The sequence below is a fragment of the Tachysurus fulvidraco genome, chromosome 14 (genome assembly GCF_022655615.1).
Source record: "Tachysurus fulvidraco isolate hzauxx_2018 chromosome 14, HZAU_PFXX_2.0, whole genome shotgun sequence".
NCBI classification, from domain to species: Eukaryota; Metazoa; Chordata; class Actinopteri; order Siluriformes; family Bagridae; genus Tachysurus; species Tachysurus fulvidraco.
In genome coordinates, this window is record NC_062531.1 from 20,267,695 (window position 1) to 20,286,117 (window position 18,423).

The following is an 18,423-nucleotide window of genomic DNA, read 5'->3' on the forward strand; positions in this document are numbered from 1 at the left end:
AAACCTTAAAAAGCCAGACAATCTGTAAACAAACTGCACCCCCGCTACACCATCTGAAATCGCTCCAGTTGCAGAGACCCGCAGCACTCTGTTGCAAAATTGAAAGCAGTGCGCAAATCGCTGGCAAGCTTAATGGAAACTTTGACTTGGTTATCCGATGTCCTAACATATCAAACAAGCCAACCATTGTCTCAGCCTACTGGCAACAGCTAGCTTCCTGTGGGGTCACTGCTATTCAGGGTCCAGAGACAGATCACAAATTTGTTATAAGATCTCTAAGATGTCATTTAAATGGTCTCATTTAGGCAGGGATATGATAGGCAACTGTAGACTACACACAAAAAGTTACACCTGTTCTGTTTCCTACATCATCCATCATCCCGGAAAGCAATCTAAAATACACAATGCATTTACGTGAACAAGAAGAATATGACAGTTATGTTTAATACAAGTCACAGATTTAGTGCTAGTGCGGAATGGTTTAGATGGTTGTATAATAAATGCACTCATCCATCATGGAAAAAAGCAATATGTGTGCCATGTCTGAATCAAAATGCATGATTAGTTGCCCAGGAAATAGATTTACCTGCCTAACATTAAAGAACGCAACACCTACAAAGATCTATCACTAGTTTGAGTTTCATGCTCCCACCATATTGCAAGAAGCTCACGCGTGCCCGAATCTTTAATTTCACTAAGGTCCCACCAGAAGGGAAAATAATCACTTGCTTTAATATTTGAGCGCAACAAGCGAAAGGAGGTAATGATGTTGTGGAGGCAGCCAAAGAGAACGGCACATCCTCTACAGTGGGTCTTCATTTCATCTAATTACGCTCTTAGTCACAGCTGCAGTGCCAGATTAATCTTTTTTCCTCCCTCTCTCCCCACAAGCTTCTAGAGATTCAGCGAGCCATCACAAGAAGTTGCCAGTTTTTTCCAACTTTCCCTACATGATTGTCAACAGGAAGGAGTCTGTGGCATTCTTCTTCTTCTTCTTCTTCTTCTTCTTCTTCTTCTTCTTCTTCTTCTTCTCAAGCTCGTCGGAGTTAAGCAGAAACCGAACCCACCAAACAATATCGAACCTCCATCTGTCCTGCACGAAAGCTATTTTTAGCAAGTCAATCTCTTGCTAGCTGACGCCATGTAAATACGCCTCATATGTGGAAGCCGAAGAAAAGCTGCCACGGGAACCAATTAGACAAGCCACTCGCTCACCATGGCAGCAGCAGAGTCTCGGCGCAGTTGTCTAGGCAACCGGCCTGTCTGCATGCCTCGGACGGGGTGTAAAATGCAAATGCGATTCCCAAACGTAGTGTGTCAGGGCTCAGCGCTCACTTTCAGATCATTCCACGCAGTCTGAGTTAGTTAAGGTGCCGATCATTTCTGCTTAGCGTTTGCTTTGATTGACAGGGAGGCTATGAGGCACCACTTTAGAGGTGTTACTGTCTCTTGGAATACTTTTGTTGTTGACCTGGCCTTGCAATGAGTGACATGAAAGTTTACATGAAATATTTATTTATTATTTTGAAATCTTTGCCAAAAAAAGTCTAAATATTTTGCTCACATTAAAAGCTTTTTATGAGCTGAACTATGTACAATATTTTATCATAGTGCTTTACATTTTTTTTTTTTTTAACTCTGATTGGTGAGAAGGTATTGATTTATTTTTAAGTGATGAAGAGTTTCTATAATGCTGGCTGTAATTCAGATCACAATGTAATTTTAAAGGGTATGTTCTAAATTTATAACCTCTTTTTTGTTTGTTTATTTGTTTGTTTGTTTGTTTGTTTGTTTGTTTGTTATTTTAATAAAAACATTTAAGGGGATCTGTATGATGGACTCTGTACAAGTTTGAAAGATTTTAAAAAATGAACAAACTGTATATATATATTTTATATATAGATATAGATATATTTTGCAATCTCTTAAATACATAGTTTATTGTGCTTTACAGGTTCTTAGAAACCCAACACGCTTTTTTAACTTCAGAAGAAGACAAACTTAAGGCTGGTGTGTAGATAACTGTATATATCTGCTATAATTGAAGTAATAGCATGTAGCTATAAACAAGTAAAAACTGTGACATTTCATTCATTCATATGCATGGAAAAGTTCTGAGACACATTGTTGTGTAAACGTGTCAGGACATGCAGCCTATTGATTTTTTTTTTAATAACAGGATGCTCCCTTTATTCCTTAAGTGTTAAATACAGTACCTTTTTTTTTTTAGAACTATAACTAAATTAACAGCTTGGCCTCATATTCTCACTGCTATCATTACTGCAGCTTGCTTTCATATGTACGTATATGTATATTTAACCACAAAACCATCAATATAGAGATTGAACACCATGGTACTGGATTGCTGGACCAGTAGCGTAATAAAGGTGTCTAGATGAGCAGAGTGTAGGATAATTGTGTTACATTAGCAAAAGTTTTTATTTAAAAAAAAAGTGGGTGGAGATGCTAAGGAGCCGCTAAGGGTTCTTCTGAGGTTACTGAGTACAAGCAGTTGATTTTAAATGTGCTAAGAATGTATTTGTACATTTATTATTATTAGTGCAAAGTGTATATATCAGCCAGTGATGTAGCCTCAACCTCTTTAAGGGCAAAGGTTCCACTCCAGTCATTTTGAGCAAATGGTTTATAACAGTTCCTCACCCCTCACACACAGTTTTTTTCTTCTTCCCTGAAATCACAGCCTCATAAATAGCCCAAAATAGCCTCACTTGCACTTTGGAGAGAGTGCAAGAGGTTCAGTGGGAGATGCTGAAGTCGCCATGACAACAAAAGTAACACGAAAGCAACTAGCAAGCACACTTTAATGAAAGTGTATTAGAAAACAGGCTTGTTTGAGAGAGGCTTCGGCCAAATTTCAGCGAAATCGAAATTCTATTTATTAAGTATCAGTTATTCATTGTGGAATTGTTTTTGAAAGTTAATGTTACTGGATGAATTTGTGGAGCAATTTGGAAGGAATGTTTAAGATGCTATACTGCATGTTGGCTTGAACGATTGGACTGGAATGTAAGCCACATATCAGATCACAGTTAATCTTTCTTTCCCAAAAGACACATTTTGTAAATTGTGCATTTTCTTCTCAGGTGCCAGGAAGATGACCAACAAGGCAACACTGTGGTATGTCCCATTATCACTTCAAAATGTCGACAAAATCATTGAAGTCCCCCCCATTAAGGTAAGACTCTTCAATGTCCATACAGAACATACAGAAACTTACAGTCATTTACTTTATATTAATCAAAAAATCCTCATGGGAATTTATGTAACTAAGCTTTCTGTATCCTGACTCCGGTAACCTGCTGTCGTCAATAAGTGTACATGAAAAACAAAAATAAACCTAAACAGGATATTATAGGAAAATAAGCAACAATCAAACTGTAACAGTTTTGTCCCTCTTCTACAACAGCCCTTTGTAAAAGAGGGTAACTTGTAGTTTCAGAATAACAATGCTTTAAGTACATTGTCGTGCTTGTTCCCTATATACAACACAAGACGGATATTTGGACACACAATCCATAGAACGGTATTTATTATTATTTATAATCATAGAGAAGACAATAAACTACAACCACTATGTTATTATGTAGTGTTAAACAAACGCAAATGCTATTTAAAACCTTCGAAGGAAACTCGATGACAGCTTCTTGAAGCAGCCACTAGGGATGTTCTCACATCTGCCGAACACTTGGCTGCTTTCAGAAATTAAAATTATTTCATTTCGATGTTTTGGAAATACATTCAGACATCAGCATTACCTTCGCTGTTCCTGGCGATCTGTTTTTGGAAAGACGTTTTTATAAATATTTAAAACAAGATTTCAGTCAGGTGTGTATAAATGTTTAATTAGTGCTGCATAATCCATAAATACTCAGTGACTCTTATTTTGAGATGTCACAGTCTTACTTCCAACCTTGCATGAGGTGATGATGCTAAGCATAGAATGACTAGAATTACGAATGAGCCCTGTCCTGTCTGTGTTTGACTACTTAATCACTTTTGTGTCTCTAAAGACTTATTGGGCAGGTAGTTACTTTACGTCTGTGTCTTGTTTCCCAGTTAATGTTTTATAAGTTCTGGTATTATACTTCTTTAACTTATATCCTACTTTGACACTTTATGGAATATATTATGATATATATACAGTTAAGATAAAGCACCTGTATCCTCTCTTTCACTCCATGCTACACTTTCATTCATCTTTATTAAGTGCTTTATCCTGGTCAGGGTCACCGTGAGCCTGTCCTGGGATCACTGAGGGGGAATACAGCCATATTTAATATTGAGAGCATCTAGTAGGTGTTTTTGTTTTTGAGCTGTCAGCATTGCTCACTGAAACATGAGTGCAAGGTCATATGAACAAGTGTCTGTCCAGGTACAAGTGTCTCTCTAGGACTACTTCATAGTGATTTTTGGAGTGTATGAGGGGGGTTATGATGTGGTAATGGCTTTATATAACGTGTCGTGAATAATGTGTATGACCTTCCTTAAAGAAGTTTTAGCTTATTATACTTGTCTTATGTGAGGTAATATGATAATGAGAGACTTATACAACTTTAGGTAAGATTTCTATCCAAACTTGCCTATTGAATAATGGAACAAGTGTCTTATGAAATTTTGCTTATTGTCAGTTCTCTTTTCTCTTTTGGTTTTTAAACTATCCAGTATCTCTGAGCCTGTGCCCTGTGTAGCCTCAGGTCCTTGCCTGACAGCACTAGAACCTGAAGTGCTCTTCTGCTCTTGTAGCCCATCTGCCTGTTTTTTTTAAGCATTTGTGCACACCACAATTGTGTGTGTGTGTGTGTGTGTGTGTGTGTGTGTGTTGCCATGCACTTCCTCTTAACTGAGAAACAGGAGGCAGGCTTGGGACAACTCAACAACTTTTCATTGTCTCTCTCTCTCTCTCTCTCTCTCTCTCTCTCTCTCTCACACACACACACACACACACACACACACACACACACACACACACACACACACACACACACACACACACACAAAAATATAAAGTGCTGATCAGCTGTCTCTCTCTCTCTCTCTCTCTCTCTCTCTCACACACACACACACACACACACACACACACACACACACACAAATATACTGTGCTGCTCATTTCTCTCTCTCTCTCTCTCTCTCTCTCTCTCTCTCTCTCTCTCTCTCTCTCTCTCTCTCTCTCTCTCTCTCCCTTGTAGCCCCCCCCCCTTTTCCTTTCTGCTATTCACTGAAACACAGACCACATGTTAGAGCAATCCCACACAGGTGTAGATCCTTACCACTAACTTTTCCCAGCTTTGCCGTCCATTCACAAACCAGCATTTGACCCCACCCCCACCTCCACAGCTCTATAGACTATTGTGCATGAAAATCCTAAGAGATCAGTGGTTTCTGAAATAATCAGACTAGCCCTTCTAACACTAACATCCATTCCACAGCCACAGAGATCACATTTCTCCTCATTCCACTGTTTGATGACAGCATTATCTGTAGCTTTTGACCTGTATCTGCCTGATTTTATGTAACATGATGCCACAGGTTTGGATGCCACTGTTGGGCCCCTGAGCAAGGCCCTTACCCCTAAATTTCTAGTAAAAGCCACGTGACTGGCTGACTGAACAATTGCAAAAAAAGTTTCTGGTTATCAAATGTAGTTGTGCTTAAGTTCTATGATTCCCCGTTACCATTGAAATTGTAGCCAATATACTGTGGTCTAAGCAAATGATCCAAATCTGCTTGTATTTATATTTGACAGTACTCTAATCCTGAACTGGAAGAGCTGGGTAAGAAAAGATATGAAGCTCAGAAGCTTGAACGAATCGAAACAAAAGAAAGGAATGGCGAGACCATTACAGCAGTTTCTCTTCCTGGTAAAACTTATCTCTTATTTACACTCAGTATATGAAGTATATGAAGATACAGAAATCATATATTACAAATGCACTGTTTTACTCACAGTTCTAACTGTTAATAATTCTTTTAATAAAACCAGATTGTACTATGGTGTACTAGATGTACGGTATATTTTGTATTATTATGCATTTAAGGTTTTATAATAAGTTTTTTCTATTGTCTTTTTCTGGATACATGCAGAAAGACAGACTAAAGGTATGTATTTGGGTTTTTTAACTATCCCCCAAAATTAAAATGACAAACTTATTTTATGGCAAGACTCTAGTTTCTAACCCTTTTACTGCAAAAAAATTGTGTACTGTTAATGAGTTTTTAGCAACGAACAGATTAGTTTATTTACTCTGGAACAGAGAATATTCTATTTAGAGTGGTCTATTTATCTGCTGATTAGTTTAACAGCATCTCCAGTGTTTCTAATGATAAAACATAATGGTTGATCCAGAAGAATGCATGTTCATTTTGTTAATGAAATAAAAGAAAAAAACATTATGGCGGGCCATTCAGTAATAGAGTTTGTGTGTGTGTGTTTGTGTGTGTGTGTGTGTTTCAGAACCGTATACCGTTGGATTCAGCCAGTCGAGCCTCATCCACCTGATTGGCCCTTCAGATTGCACTCTGCATGGCTTCGTACACGGAGGTAAGGAAGCTCAGACTCCACAGCATTTACTGGATGTTCTTTGAATACAGGCTGAATGTTTTAGGAAATCTGAAGGTTCCAGTCTCATCTGGTTCACGAGCTTGTTTACTGGAAAATGAACAGAGAAACAGGATGAATCGGTGTAATGCTGTGAGTGTAGAGAAGGAGAAAGTATTGGAATGAGACATCACGTCATGGTGTGTAACTTCCTCTGCAACACGCACATGCAGAGAGCAAGAAATCAAAATCGCTGACCTGAACATGTTACATAAACATGGCTACATCCACGGCGGCTCAGCCATGCACACACAGCAATCCTAATGAGAGAGAGAGAGAGAGAGAGAGAGAGAGAGAGGGAGAGATGCTTAACTGAATCTATTGTATTTCCCTCCTAATTGGACATATTTGCTTATTAGTCATAAGAGACCTGAGAAATATGCTATTCTTATTTGAACACATCCTCACTATAGATTACTGAGCTGGATCAAGAGCCAGGCATTTAACAAGGCAAGTTTGCCAGACCTTACACACACACACACACACACACACACACACACACACACACACACACACACACACACACACACACACACACACACACACACACACACACACACACACACTCTCTCTCTCTCTCTCTCTCTCTCTCTTTCTCGCTCTCTCTCTTTCTCTCTCTTTCCTGTGTATTCAAACAGAACAGTGAAGAATAGAGAGATGAGCAGTGGGAATATATGACAAGACAGATGAATGGTGGTGGGATGGGAAATGTGTGAGAGATAAAGAAAGGTGTCACGACTCAATCAGAAGACAGAATATGTCACAGGAATAACAGCCCAGGTGTGGAATTCGTTTTCTATAACACCGGTTTAAAACTAGTTCCAACTGCAAGGTTTATATTAATGCCTTTAGTTCTAATATTGAATTGTTTCCATAGTAACAACTGGGTTTTATACAAGGAGATTCGCTAAGGAGTCTCCACTATTAGTATTTTGCAAGAGTCAGACTTTACTTTTTCAACCATGGAGGAACTCGTACTTTCACATCTGTACTTTTTGGCTTATTAACCTAAGCTGAATTAGAGAGTGAAAGAGTCTTGCAAAAGAATGACTATATATAATATTCTGCTATGAGGCAGGTAACTATAGGAACTAACATTAATTGTTCCTAGAAAATAACATCAACACTAATTAACTATAAACAGATAAAAAAAATATTAAATGTAATTTAATAAAGTGAAGGAAAACAAAAAGCTTAGCACTGGCAAAATTGCGGTCGACTCCACTTTGCTGTCGATTTATTGATAGCCAAAGCATCAAAGATGGAGATGAGCTTCAAAGCAGCCTGTAGTTTCTCTTTTGTGTCCTTTGGGAACAAGAGCAAATTGTTGTCCCTGTACAACGATCGCATATTAAAGCAAAACTACATAAGAGCGTAACAACAAGAGAAAAATCATTACGTATGTCAGTTATTTGGATTTTCATCCCCTCTGAATAACAATGAGAGAAGAAAGATGGAACAAATGACTTAAGTATTAAATCTTCTAGGGTTTTTTTTTTCTTCACACATCAGGGATCTTCTTTTGTACTTTACTTATTTGTACAAAGTTTTTGGTTTCCATTGTATGTTTAGTTATGGAACGCTGTGGGTTGAAGCCCCTGATATTCAGATGACCATCTACTGTATATGAAAGTGGTGGTTAAGAGCCTTGCTGAACATTCAGTATCTGTTCTTTAGCAGTCCAAGGATACACAGAAACACATAGACGCGTTAACCGATGTTCAGAACTTGTGCATTTGCTCTTGCAGATTAGCTGGACGTATTTTTTTCTTTAACTTAAACTCTTTCATTCATTCAGAAATGCAACTTGGGGAAAAAAGTGCAAGCAATTCTAAATAAATGATGTTTGGAAGAAAAATGCTAACAGGTTTTGTGGTAAATAGAAACTAGTCTCTGAAAGTGCAATCAGTTCTCAATGAAAAATATAAATGGGAATAACATTAAAATACTATTGTATTATACATTACATTAATAACTAGCGCTAACCAGCTTCCTTTTCAGCGGTTATCGAGTGATGTGTTTCACTGTTCGTTTCAGGATCACGCTCAATCTCCATTTCAGGCCATTGTGATTAGTGTGAAGTCTTGCTACTGTGAGCCTTACATATGGTCTGACAAATGTGTGGCATTTCTGTTGCAGTTTGTGCCACACGTTCTCACCTTCATGTGGAGAATCTCTCTGTTGTATTTTGAGCTTAGCCTTGTTAACGTCTTGTGGAAGCTCACAAAACAGTTTGGCCTGCTGTAGGACAGCTTCGGTGATTGTAAAGTATTCGGTATTGTAAAGATGTCACACAACATTTCTTGTGGTAATTTTGATTCCCAGGTCCCCAAGATCCCCAGGTTTGCTTGATTTTGTGTACATTTCTGCGGTTGCAAAATTGTTGAACTTATTATTATTTTTTTTATTTAGATTTATTCATAGTGGAAAAAAAAGGTTCTTTTGTTGTCAAACCTATTTTTTTTCACTATGAATAAATCTAAAAAAACAACAACATATATACTGAAATAAAAAACTGATTAGCTCGCTCACTGACATTGTACATTTCTAAACAGATTTGTACAGCACCTCTTTTCTGACCGTGTAGGACTTGTATGTTTTAGCTGCTCAGCAGATCCTAGGTTTTAACTGCTTAGCCACATGCTTAAATTACATACTGAGCCTTTAAAAAATGACTAAATGCAAAATATTGACCTTGTGTCCTGTGTGGAGAAACCAAAGAACCCTATTTATAAATGCACCACTACACCATTATAGCATTCCTGTATACTGTGTGTGTGTGCTTGTGTGTACATTTGTGTTTCTCCCATTCTTTTTAAAAGCACTAGAGATAATGAATGGCTCAATTACACCTTCCTATTAGCTGTCAGAAAAGCGGAGCATCCTGGAGAGAAGACGTCGTGGGTTAGAGCCATCAACTTTAAGCGCTCCGTCTTATCGTCGTCCTCGTTGTCTTCTCGTCCGAGCGTGTTTGGCTAAAGAAGCCTTAACGACGTTGGCGCAAATCAATTAGGCTAATCTGTTTGACCTTGCTGAAGACAGGGCAGAGACAAATGGAGCTGTTTTTGAGGTAATTTAATTAATGACTAGAAAGAGGGCAGAAGCATAATTGGATTTTTAAGGAGTGATGAAGTGAGGATCGAAATAGAATTGTTGGAAAACGTTAATATTATATACAATCGGATTAGTTTTTAGTCATTTATTCAGGCAGGAGTCATCTGTTTGATCTGCTGTAGAGTTCATCCCCTGGTCAGTTTTAGATATGAGAATAGTTCTTGATTTATGTCTATGAATATTGAGAGCTGGAGTATTTTAAAAATTATTTTTATGACAGGAATAAAACAAGACAGGTGCATGCTCTTTAGGGAAAATAATCAGCAACAGAGTGGTATGATGTTTGTACCACAGCAGTTCATTTATTTCTTAACGAATCACACGTCATACCTTTTATAAAGTTAGAGTTGTGGTTAATGTGGTAGAGCATCAATGTATCGTAAGTTCCTGCTATCACTTATGTTTATGTTTGTTACATTTTTTTTCTTCCTTGAAGTTAATATTCAAGACCGGATAAAACGTAGCTTGTTATGAGCCGACAAACCGCAAAGACTTTTTCATGTTGGACAATTTGGGCATATTTCAGATTTTTAGAAAGCGATGATACTAGAGGCTTCTTTCTAAAATGAGAAATTCAAATTATTTCTCTTCATATATCAGAATTACAATTTTTAAAATCTGTCTGTTTGGAGCATTTGCTGCAAAAGACGCTACAATTGAGCTGTTACTATTGGAACTATAATATATTCGAAGAAAAAAAAACGTTTAAGATTTGAGTTACAGATGGAATTATTATCAGAGACGCTTTTACAGAAAATTAATCAGCACCGCTGTGGTATAATGTCTTTTACTGCCTTCAGACCAGAGCTGTATTGAAAAGGCAAAAAAAAAAGCAGTTATTCATGTTATTCTTCTCCAGATCTGTTATAAAGGAACACAAGCACTACTTTTAGATGAATAACAGCTTTTTCATCTGATGTGACAGCGATGAACTGTGTGGCCCATAGCTCTGAAAAAACAAATTTCTCCCGGAAGATTCCTCCAGCCGTGACATTTAAACACAAAGAGAAGACGCTTCGCGACTTAGACGCACACAGTTATTTAGTGTTCAGAAGGAAGTGACAGATTGACGAAAAGTTGGTTTGGGTTTGCGCTTATGGATTGAAAGGCTCATTATAGGCTATGGACAGAGCAGAGCTGAAATAATAACACATTTCCTCCTCTAAGCCTCTTAACCACAGCTGAGTTTATAAGCAAGGACATCTGGCACACATGTAGACAGACACACAGACACACACACAGTCCGTATGCTTCTTGTTGTTGTTGCCGTTGTTGTTTTATTCGTTCTATTCATCACACTGTTTCTTTCCTTTTCCACTGCTCTGTAAAAGATGAAATGGGGAAGCAGCTGAATGCTTTTTGAAAGGATCTGAGAGAAGGACAGGTCTTTAGGTTTGTCTCTGGCTTTTGGCAGCTTGTTTGCGGACACAGTTCTGCTTTCACGCCTTTTTGGAAACAAATGATCCTGTCACCTTGTATCTTCATTTCTTCACTCCCCCTTCATCTTCCTACCACAATTTTTCTTATTTCTTAGCATTAATCAATCTCTGTTCCTTCCTCCCCGTTCTCTTTCAGTGTAGCGGGGCTAGAGTGGGGGGTTGTTTCTGTGGAAACCGAGGCTGATTGCCAGGCAAGGAAACAGCATGCGAGTGGAATTAAAGGCGAACGGCGAGACGAAAATCTGTCGCCTCTCAAACATATAGACGTGTAGGTTAAGGCGGTGTTTAAATCATGTCCCATGTGCAAACAAACGAGTGGAAGTGATCAGCTGCTATACATTTTTATTATTTATTAGGTATAATGTGCAGCATGTGGTATTCATGTCATTATAAATCAATGGTATAGCCAGGAATTCATTTCAGAGGGGTGATGGGGATCTGCGCTATTAAATTATGAAGCATGACACGCTCCTGGGCTCTTGGGGATGCTTGACAATAGATATAGAAATATCCGTCCATCCATTCTTCCATCCATCCATCCGTCTGTTTTATGTAGCACTTATCCTACAAAGGGTCACAGGAAACATGGAATCTATCTTAGGGGACTTGGGGGACAAGGACAGGGTGTCAACCCGTCACAGAGCACAATAACTAACACACACACACACACAATCACACACTACAGACAATTTAAATGGCTTTGGGCTTGAGGAGGAAACCAGAATACCTGCCGGAAACCCCTGAAGCACAGAGCGAAGATCTAAAATGAATTCTTACTTTCTAAAATCAGATCTAAGCTTCTTTTTCTCATCCTCCACTAGAATTTCAGTATTTCATCAGCTTTTATATCAATGAGCTTAGATAGAATGAAACATTTCTACAATTATAAATGGGTTTCTTTGTTTTTCCAATTAAACTTCTCTGTTTGCTTTTCACTCAAATTGTGTTGGTTGCTCAATAACCTTAAAAATGGAAAAAGATATATTTTTTTTCTTTTTTACATCACAAAAACTTGTTATATCTAATTTTACGTAAGAAACTAAAGTTGGCTATTACCATTCGTTGAAGTCGGTTTTTGCATTTGCAGGGAGAAAACCGTGAAAACCTTAATTTCACACCTCCAAACCTGTGCAAACCATAAATTCAAAATGTGCTTTATGCAGTTGGGATCATGTATTAGCAGCAGCACATTGAGTAGCAATCATGCAGATACAAGTCAAGAGCTTGAGTCAATATTCATATCAAATATCATGGAGAATAGAGAAAAACTCGCTCATGTGGTGCTCTCACTGGCCATTTAATAGGAACATCAAAATTCTCAATATAATTCATGTAGTTATCTATTCAGCTAATCATGTGGCAGCAGAGCAATGTACCGTATAACATCAAAACTTCAGTTAGTGCTCACATCAAACATCAGAATGGGGGAGAAACAGAATCTCGGTGACTTTAACTGTACGATGGTTGTTGTTGCTACATGGGCTAGTTTGAATCATTCAGAAACTGATCATCTCCTGAGGTTTACAACATTCAGAAAAAAAAGCAACCCTGTGAGCAGCAATTCTGTTTGTAGGAGATAAACTGTTGATGATAATCATGTGATACAACCAAAGCAGAAAAGCATCTCAGAATGCACGGTATTTTAACCTTGAGGCAGCTGAGCTACGACCAGGAGGTCACACTGGATTCTGGTTTTGTCAGCCAAGAACAACAAGTTCTACAGTCTACAGTGGGCACAGACTCACTGCAACTGGACAGATGAAGATTGGAATAAGATCAGGTGTGTGTTTGTGTGTATTTGGACAGACGGAGTGTCATTTAGCCTTAAACAGCTGCCTAAATGCTTCAGATTTTAGTAATTATAGGGCATGGGCAAGTTGCACCCATCATTATTAGTGTGCGAGTGAGCGTGTGTGTGTGTGTGTGTGTGTGTGTGTGTGTGTGTGTGTGTGTGTGTGTGTGTGTGTGTGTGTGTGTGAGTGTGACTTGGAATCTGTTTGCAAATATGACTTTTTCTGTAACTCAGAAAATAGATGCAAAAAGAAATCATTGCCAGAACAACACTGAAGTATTTTAAGACGTAACACTACTTTTTTTTTCTCCTCGCACAGTAATTGAGTTGCTGTTTATGTGGAAAAGGTCTCAAAAACAAACAACGTAAAAAAAAAAAACGTTGCAGGAAGCCTTGTGTGCAGTTCTACTTCAAAAATTCTAATTAATTCATGTGATTTTTTTATTCATTTATTTATTAAAATGAGCACCTGGAATGACCATGAAGACAATTTGAAAATATACATAAAGTATCTGACTCTGGGGGCCTTTTGTGACAATCTTCCAGCACCTGTTGCCATGGTAACACTTCATTACGAAGCAGCTCGGTTCAAGCCTTTTGATTATACCGCTATGATTAAAACACAGGGGGAGAGAGAGAGAGAGAGAGAGAGAGAAAGAGAGAGAAGGAGGTGTATTCTGTTCAAGAGAGGAAGTAGATTTTGTTTACAAGCCGTAAGTACTCACACTTTGGTGTGCAAGCTGCATTAACACTGCCTGAAGTGGAGAGAATTAGATGGAGAAATAGACGGGAATGAGATATACTGTTGAATAATGACACAGTGCAGATGAAAACCCTTTTGTTATCTTAAATGGCCACTCTCATCTTAGTGCATTGTGGGAGGAAAATTGCAACTAATCGTAATGAAGGATACGAGTGCTAATGAACCTGACTGCTCTGGAACTGCCATTGTAAATGGACATCCTGTGTTCATTTCTTCCTTTCAGTCCATTGCATCACTCTATTTTTTTTACTGCACAACAAAAGTCTCCTTAAGCTATCATGGCTTTAGCCAGCCTCTACATGGTCCCTGTTTTTCAAAAATACTGACCTTTGTTAGCAATGATAAATAAAATTCTAATAGCTGTGAATCATTCCAGTCTAAATCTAGGCAGTCTGTAGTTGCACTTTAATGTCAATGTGCATTAGAGTGTGTTCAAATTGTCCAGACACTGAAGATTTGTAAATTATTTCCTTTACATCTTCAGTTGTCCAGTTTTTTGTTTGTCTAGAGGACGTGACCGAATTACCTTCATGTTTGGATACTGTTTGCATTATAATTTACAATCAATAGAATACAATGGGGGAAAAAAGTATAATATAGAGATACATCATTGCTGTGGTTGTACCGATAGCTTATGAAATAGCTTATTCAAAATAACTAGGCATGTCATTATGGGAAAATAATCAACAGCAGAGTAGTATGATGCCGATTGCTTTAACAGCAGATCCTGAAGTGTGGGGATGTGGTAGCCTAGTGGTTAAGTTGTTGGGCTACCAGTCGGAAGGTTGTGAGTTCGATTCCTACATCCACCAGGCTGCCACTGCTGGGCCCCTGAGCAAGGCCCTTAACCCTCATTTGCTCAGTTGTATAAAAATGTAAGTCGCTCTGGATAAGGGCATCTGCTGTAAATGTAAGTGTTTTTTTCCTCATATACTGCAGCAGTTTGACAACACAAACCATTTTTTGGTTGGAAAAGTCTGGGCGCACTGTAGATTAAGATTCCTGTTCTTGACTTAAAGGAGAAGAAACCAGTGTGATCTTCAGCTGTTATATAGTGGTCCAGAGTGGTTATAACACTTACTGTAGCCTTCCTGACAGCTTGATCCATGCTGGCAGTTTTCAACCAGCTATTTCCTCTTGCAGAACTGCCACTTATTTGACGCCTCACAATTCTTTGTATACTTTAAAGACTATTGTATGTGAAAATCCCAGGAGATCAGCAGTTTCTGAAAGACAACAGCCATTCAACAGTCAATATCACTAAGATCCATAGTTCCTCCCATTCTGGTGTGAACATTAACTAAAGCTTTGAGCTGTATCTCTCTATGATGTTCAACCACACGATTGGCTGTTTAGATGCAGATATTCCTATTAAAGTGGTCGTCGAGTGTAAATACTATAACTTATTAGAACGAGCGCATTAATATTGAGTTGAGCTACACCCCATCACTACTGTCAGAGCTTCTGGAAGAATATAAAATCAACACCATCTGACCAATCAGAATAGAGAATTTGTGGAAGAACACCCACGTCAGCCTCAAATAACAGCCCATTTAGAGTGAAATGCTAAAAAAATGAAACATGAAGAAATAACAGCAAAAATAACCTGTAACCGTCATCAGAGTGAGTCACTCAGAGACTTTTATTTCACTTTACCCTAGGCAGGCAGAGGAAGATTGAAGGAGCTTTTTATGAAGTTAATAACAGTGTTCAGCACCTGACCATGTCATCTCTTCTGGAATGGATTGCTTGGTTGGGTCTTTTATTTTTTTTTATTTTTAATTTTTTTAGTTTGAGTGAGAACATTTCAGACAGTTATTTTAGTCCAAATGTAATGCTTGATGGAGCAAATCTGCTTAAAATGTATTCGAACCATTCCAGTAAACTAATTACAGGTCAGTTTCACTTCACCTTGCTGCATTATAGAAATCCATAATAGATGAGTTCGGAGAAGTACGTGTCGTTTTCCTGCTAAATAGTGCTTGTAACTTTTATTCAGCAACTTAGCATATGAATTTTGAATACTTAATGAGCAAAAGTGTCAGGACTCAGCCCGTACTTTTGGCCACGTGCCTTTTGTTTATCTTCCTCGTCACGTGTCTGCCCCGCCTTCGTCTGCCCCTCCCTGTCTCCACACCTGATCCTTATTGTGTCATCATTGTCTTTTTATATTTAAGTGAATCATTAGTTACGTTTACCCCTTTGTTATGTCTAGTCTTGGTTTAGTGTTGTCACTTGTATTGCTTTAGTTATCGTCTTTTTCTCTTTGTCTTCATTATTTATTAAACCCCTTTCATTTGAAGCTATCCTGCACACGGGTCTGTCTCCTTCCATCCTCGGTTGTGACAAAAAGACAGTATGTAAACATTTAAATTACTGTAGTTCCTGCTTTAAAAAAGGTTCATAATTACAGAAATGTATGGTAGTCTAACTGAGATAGAAAAGAAGCCTTTATTTTGTTACATGTACATTACAGCACAGTGAAATAATTTCTTTGCATATCCCAACTTTGGAGGTTGGGTCAGAATGCAGGGTCAGCCATGATACAGCACTCTGTAGCACTCTGGAGCTTAGAGGGTTAAGGACCTTGCTCAAGTGGCAGCTTGAACCCCGATCCTCTGATCAACAACCCAGAGCCTTAACCAATTGAGGCACCACTGTCCAGCAATTAAGGGTTTAGGGTCTTGCTCAAGGGGCCAGCAGTGGGAGCTTGATAGACTGGTATTCGAACTCACAACCTTCTGATTATTATAGGTAACTAAAATAATGATAAGAAATGTATAATACCATGTATTCAGCACTATATACACTGGTGTAGGATTCTCTAGTACAAGTATAAAAAAGTTAATTTTCAGCTTTAACCTAAACCATCGTTTCATGTATTACAGGGAAATTGGAATAATGTTCTATACAATTGTTTGCTTTAAACATTACCTCAACAATCTGGAAATGATCTTCATATGGGAGAGATTTTCAGGGGTCCACAAACGTTTCTCTTTATAGTGTAGTAGCCCATAACACCTATTAGCCAGAGTGCTAGCCTCTGGATTGAGTTTGTTTATAGTTTAGTTGTTATTTATATCATCTTTCCCCTCCAAAATCTACGGTCAATGGGCGATGATGTTCCACAGACTGCCATCTGTTTACTGTAGCCCCATTGACATAAATTGTGAAGCTGCCAATTAACTCAATTGGCGAGTGTAGTAAATAAATTGTGACCTAGTTTTACAGTTTACATGATGTATGTCAAGGATGTCAAGTATAAATGTATAAATGTTTATAATTAACTTTATACAACTGTGCAGTTCAAATGTGACAATCTCCAGATTCTCTTTTTCTTTTCACTTTTTAATAAAATGTTAAGAAACTGGAAAGGAAGATATGGAGACTTTTCTAGCCCTGTTTTCTAAAACAATTCATGCCAATTACATTTTTGAGTCACAGCAGAGACTGAATGTGTAAATCCACTCATTTTATACAGCACTTTAGACACCACTCTAAACTGAAAGTCTAATCCATATTGATTTTAAGCCACAGATCTATTACTTAGTCTGTAGTGCTGGTATGATGTAACCTCGAGACTACCTTGCATGAGTTTCCACAGAATCTTGGCTGTGTGAAAATGTTAAAAAATGAAAAAGTAACCAACACTTCACTAGTCTATGGCCTGTATGTATAGTATGTGCTCAACCTCAAGCTCCTTTCCAGAGTGGTCTATTTGGTGCAAACATGACAGATGAGCTCTAAAAGATCGCAGGTGGAAACTTCGCACTCGCTCTGTTTCATTTTCAAAGTGTTCTCATCCATCTTTTTACAAGGCCTTCTCACCTTTCTTTTGCTCATTCCCATTTTTCACCCACCAGCATTTTGCCAGCACACTGCCTGTGAGTCGGAGGGAAACTTTTGCCAGCAATTATCAAGAGACACTTTGGGAGGTGGCGTTTGGGATTTTTTGGGTGGCACATCTAAATTAAGGGAATCTCACTTCAAAATGAGACTCCTTGGGTGGAGCTCACACTCACACTAGGGCGCCGGCATGTCTTTACTTGTAGAGTATTGGGAGATTTACGAAGCAAGCTTTCACGAATCTGCAAAATAGAGGGCAGTTGTGTATAAAAACACTGGCTGTATTGAAAAGGAATCTTGTCCTTTCCGTTTCCTGCAACCCAATTGTGTAATTCCTGGTTTTTGCATTTAAAACATCTGTAAACTCTCCTTTCTGCTCGTCCATCCTTCCGCCCATCTATCCATCTATCCATCCATCTAAAACATTTTCTTGCAAGTGAAATATATAAACTGTTCTTCTCTGCACAACTATAAACTTGGCATAAGTGTTCGTTAAGTGTGAACAAGGTGGAAACTGAGTAAAAAATGGGATATGTTGAGGGCCGAATCGCATAGGGTCAATTCGAGGATGTTCACACTGGGTGCGTCGGTTCTGTCGAAGCTTCACGTTACTATCAGAACGTTCAGATACCCAACAACAGTGTAACATAAAATAAAACCTGATGCCAAAACACAATTGAATTGTTGTTGATAATAAATGATCAACTGTTAAAATGCAGCTAACGCAACATAAGGCTGTTATACTGATAGTTATGGTTAAATATATTTGTTTTAGTTGGTCATGGTATACTGTAAATATTGGTAGGTTTGTAATTGCTATTGATAGTTCTGAATATTCTGGTTAACTCCC

General features: G+C 38.2%; 1 protein-coding gene across 5 annotated transcripts in view; it reads left to right on the plus strand.

The window, feature by feature from the left end:
• acot7 (acyl-CoA thioesterase 7) overlaps positions 1-18,423 on the plus strand; it is a 62,977-nt gene that overhangs the window by 21,212 nt on the left and 23,342 nt on the right. For 3 of the 5 annotated variants that reach the window (XM_027167229.2, XM_027167228.2, XM_027167227.2), the window contains exons 4-7: positions 3,105-3,196; positions 5,768-5,882; positions 6,106-6,120; positions 6,476-6,562. In XM_027167229.2, coding sequence (XP_027023030.1) covers positions 3,105-3,196; positions 5,768-5,882; positions 6,106-6,120; positions 6,476-6,562 — 309 coding nt within the window. The remainder of the gene's footprint in view (positions 1-3,104; positions 3,197-5,767; positions 5,883-6,105; positions 6,121-6,475; positions 6,563-18,423) is intronic. The other 2 variants (XM_047800035.1, XM_047800034.1) reach the window with 1 other exon arrangement.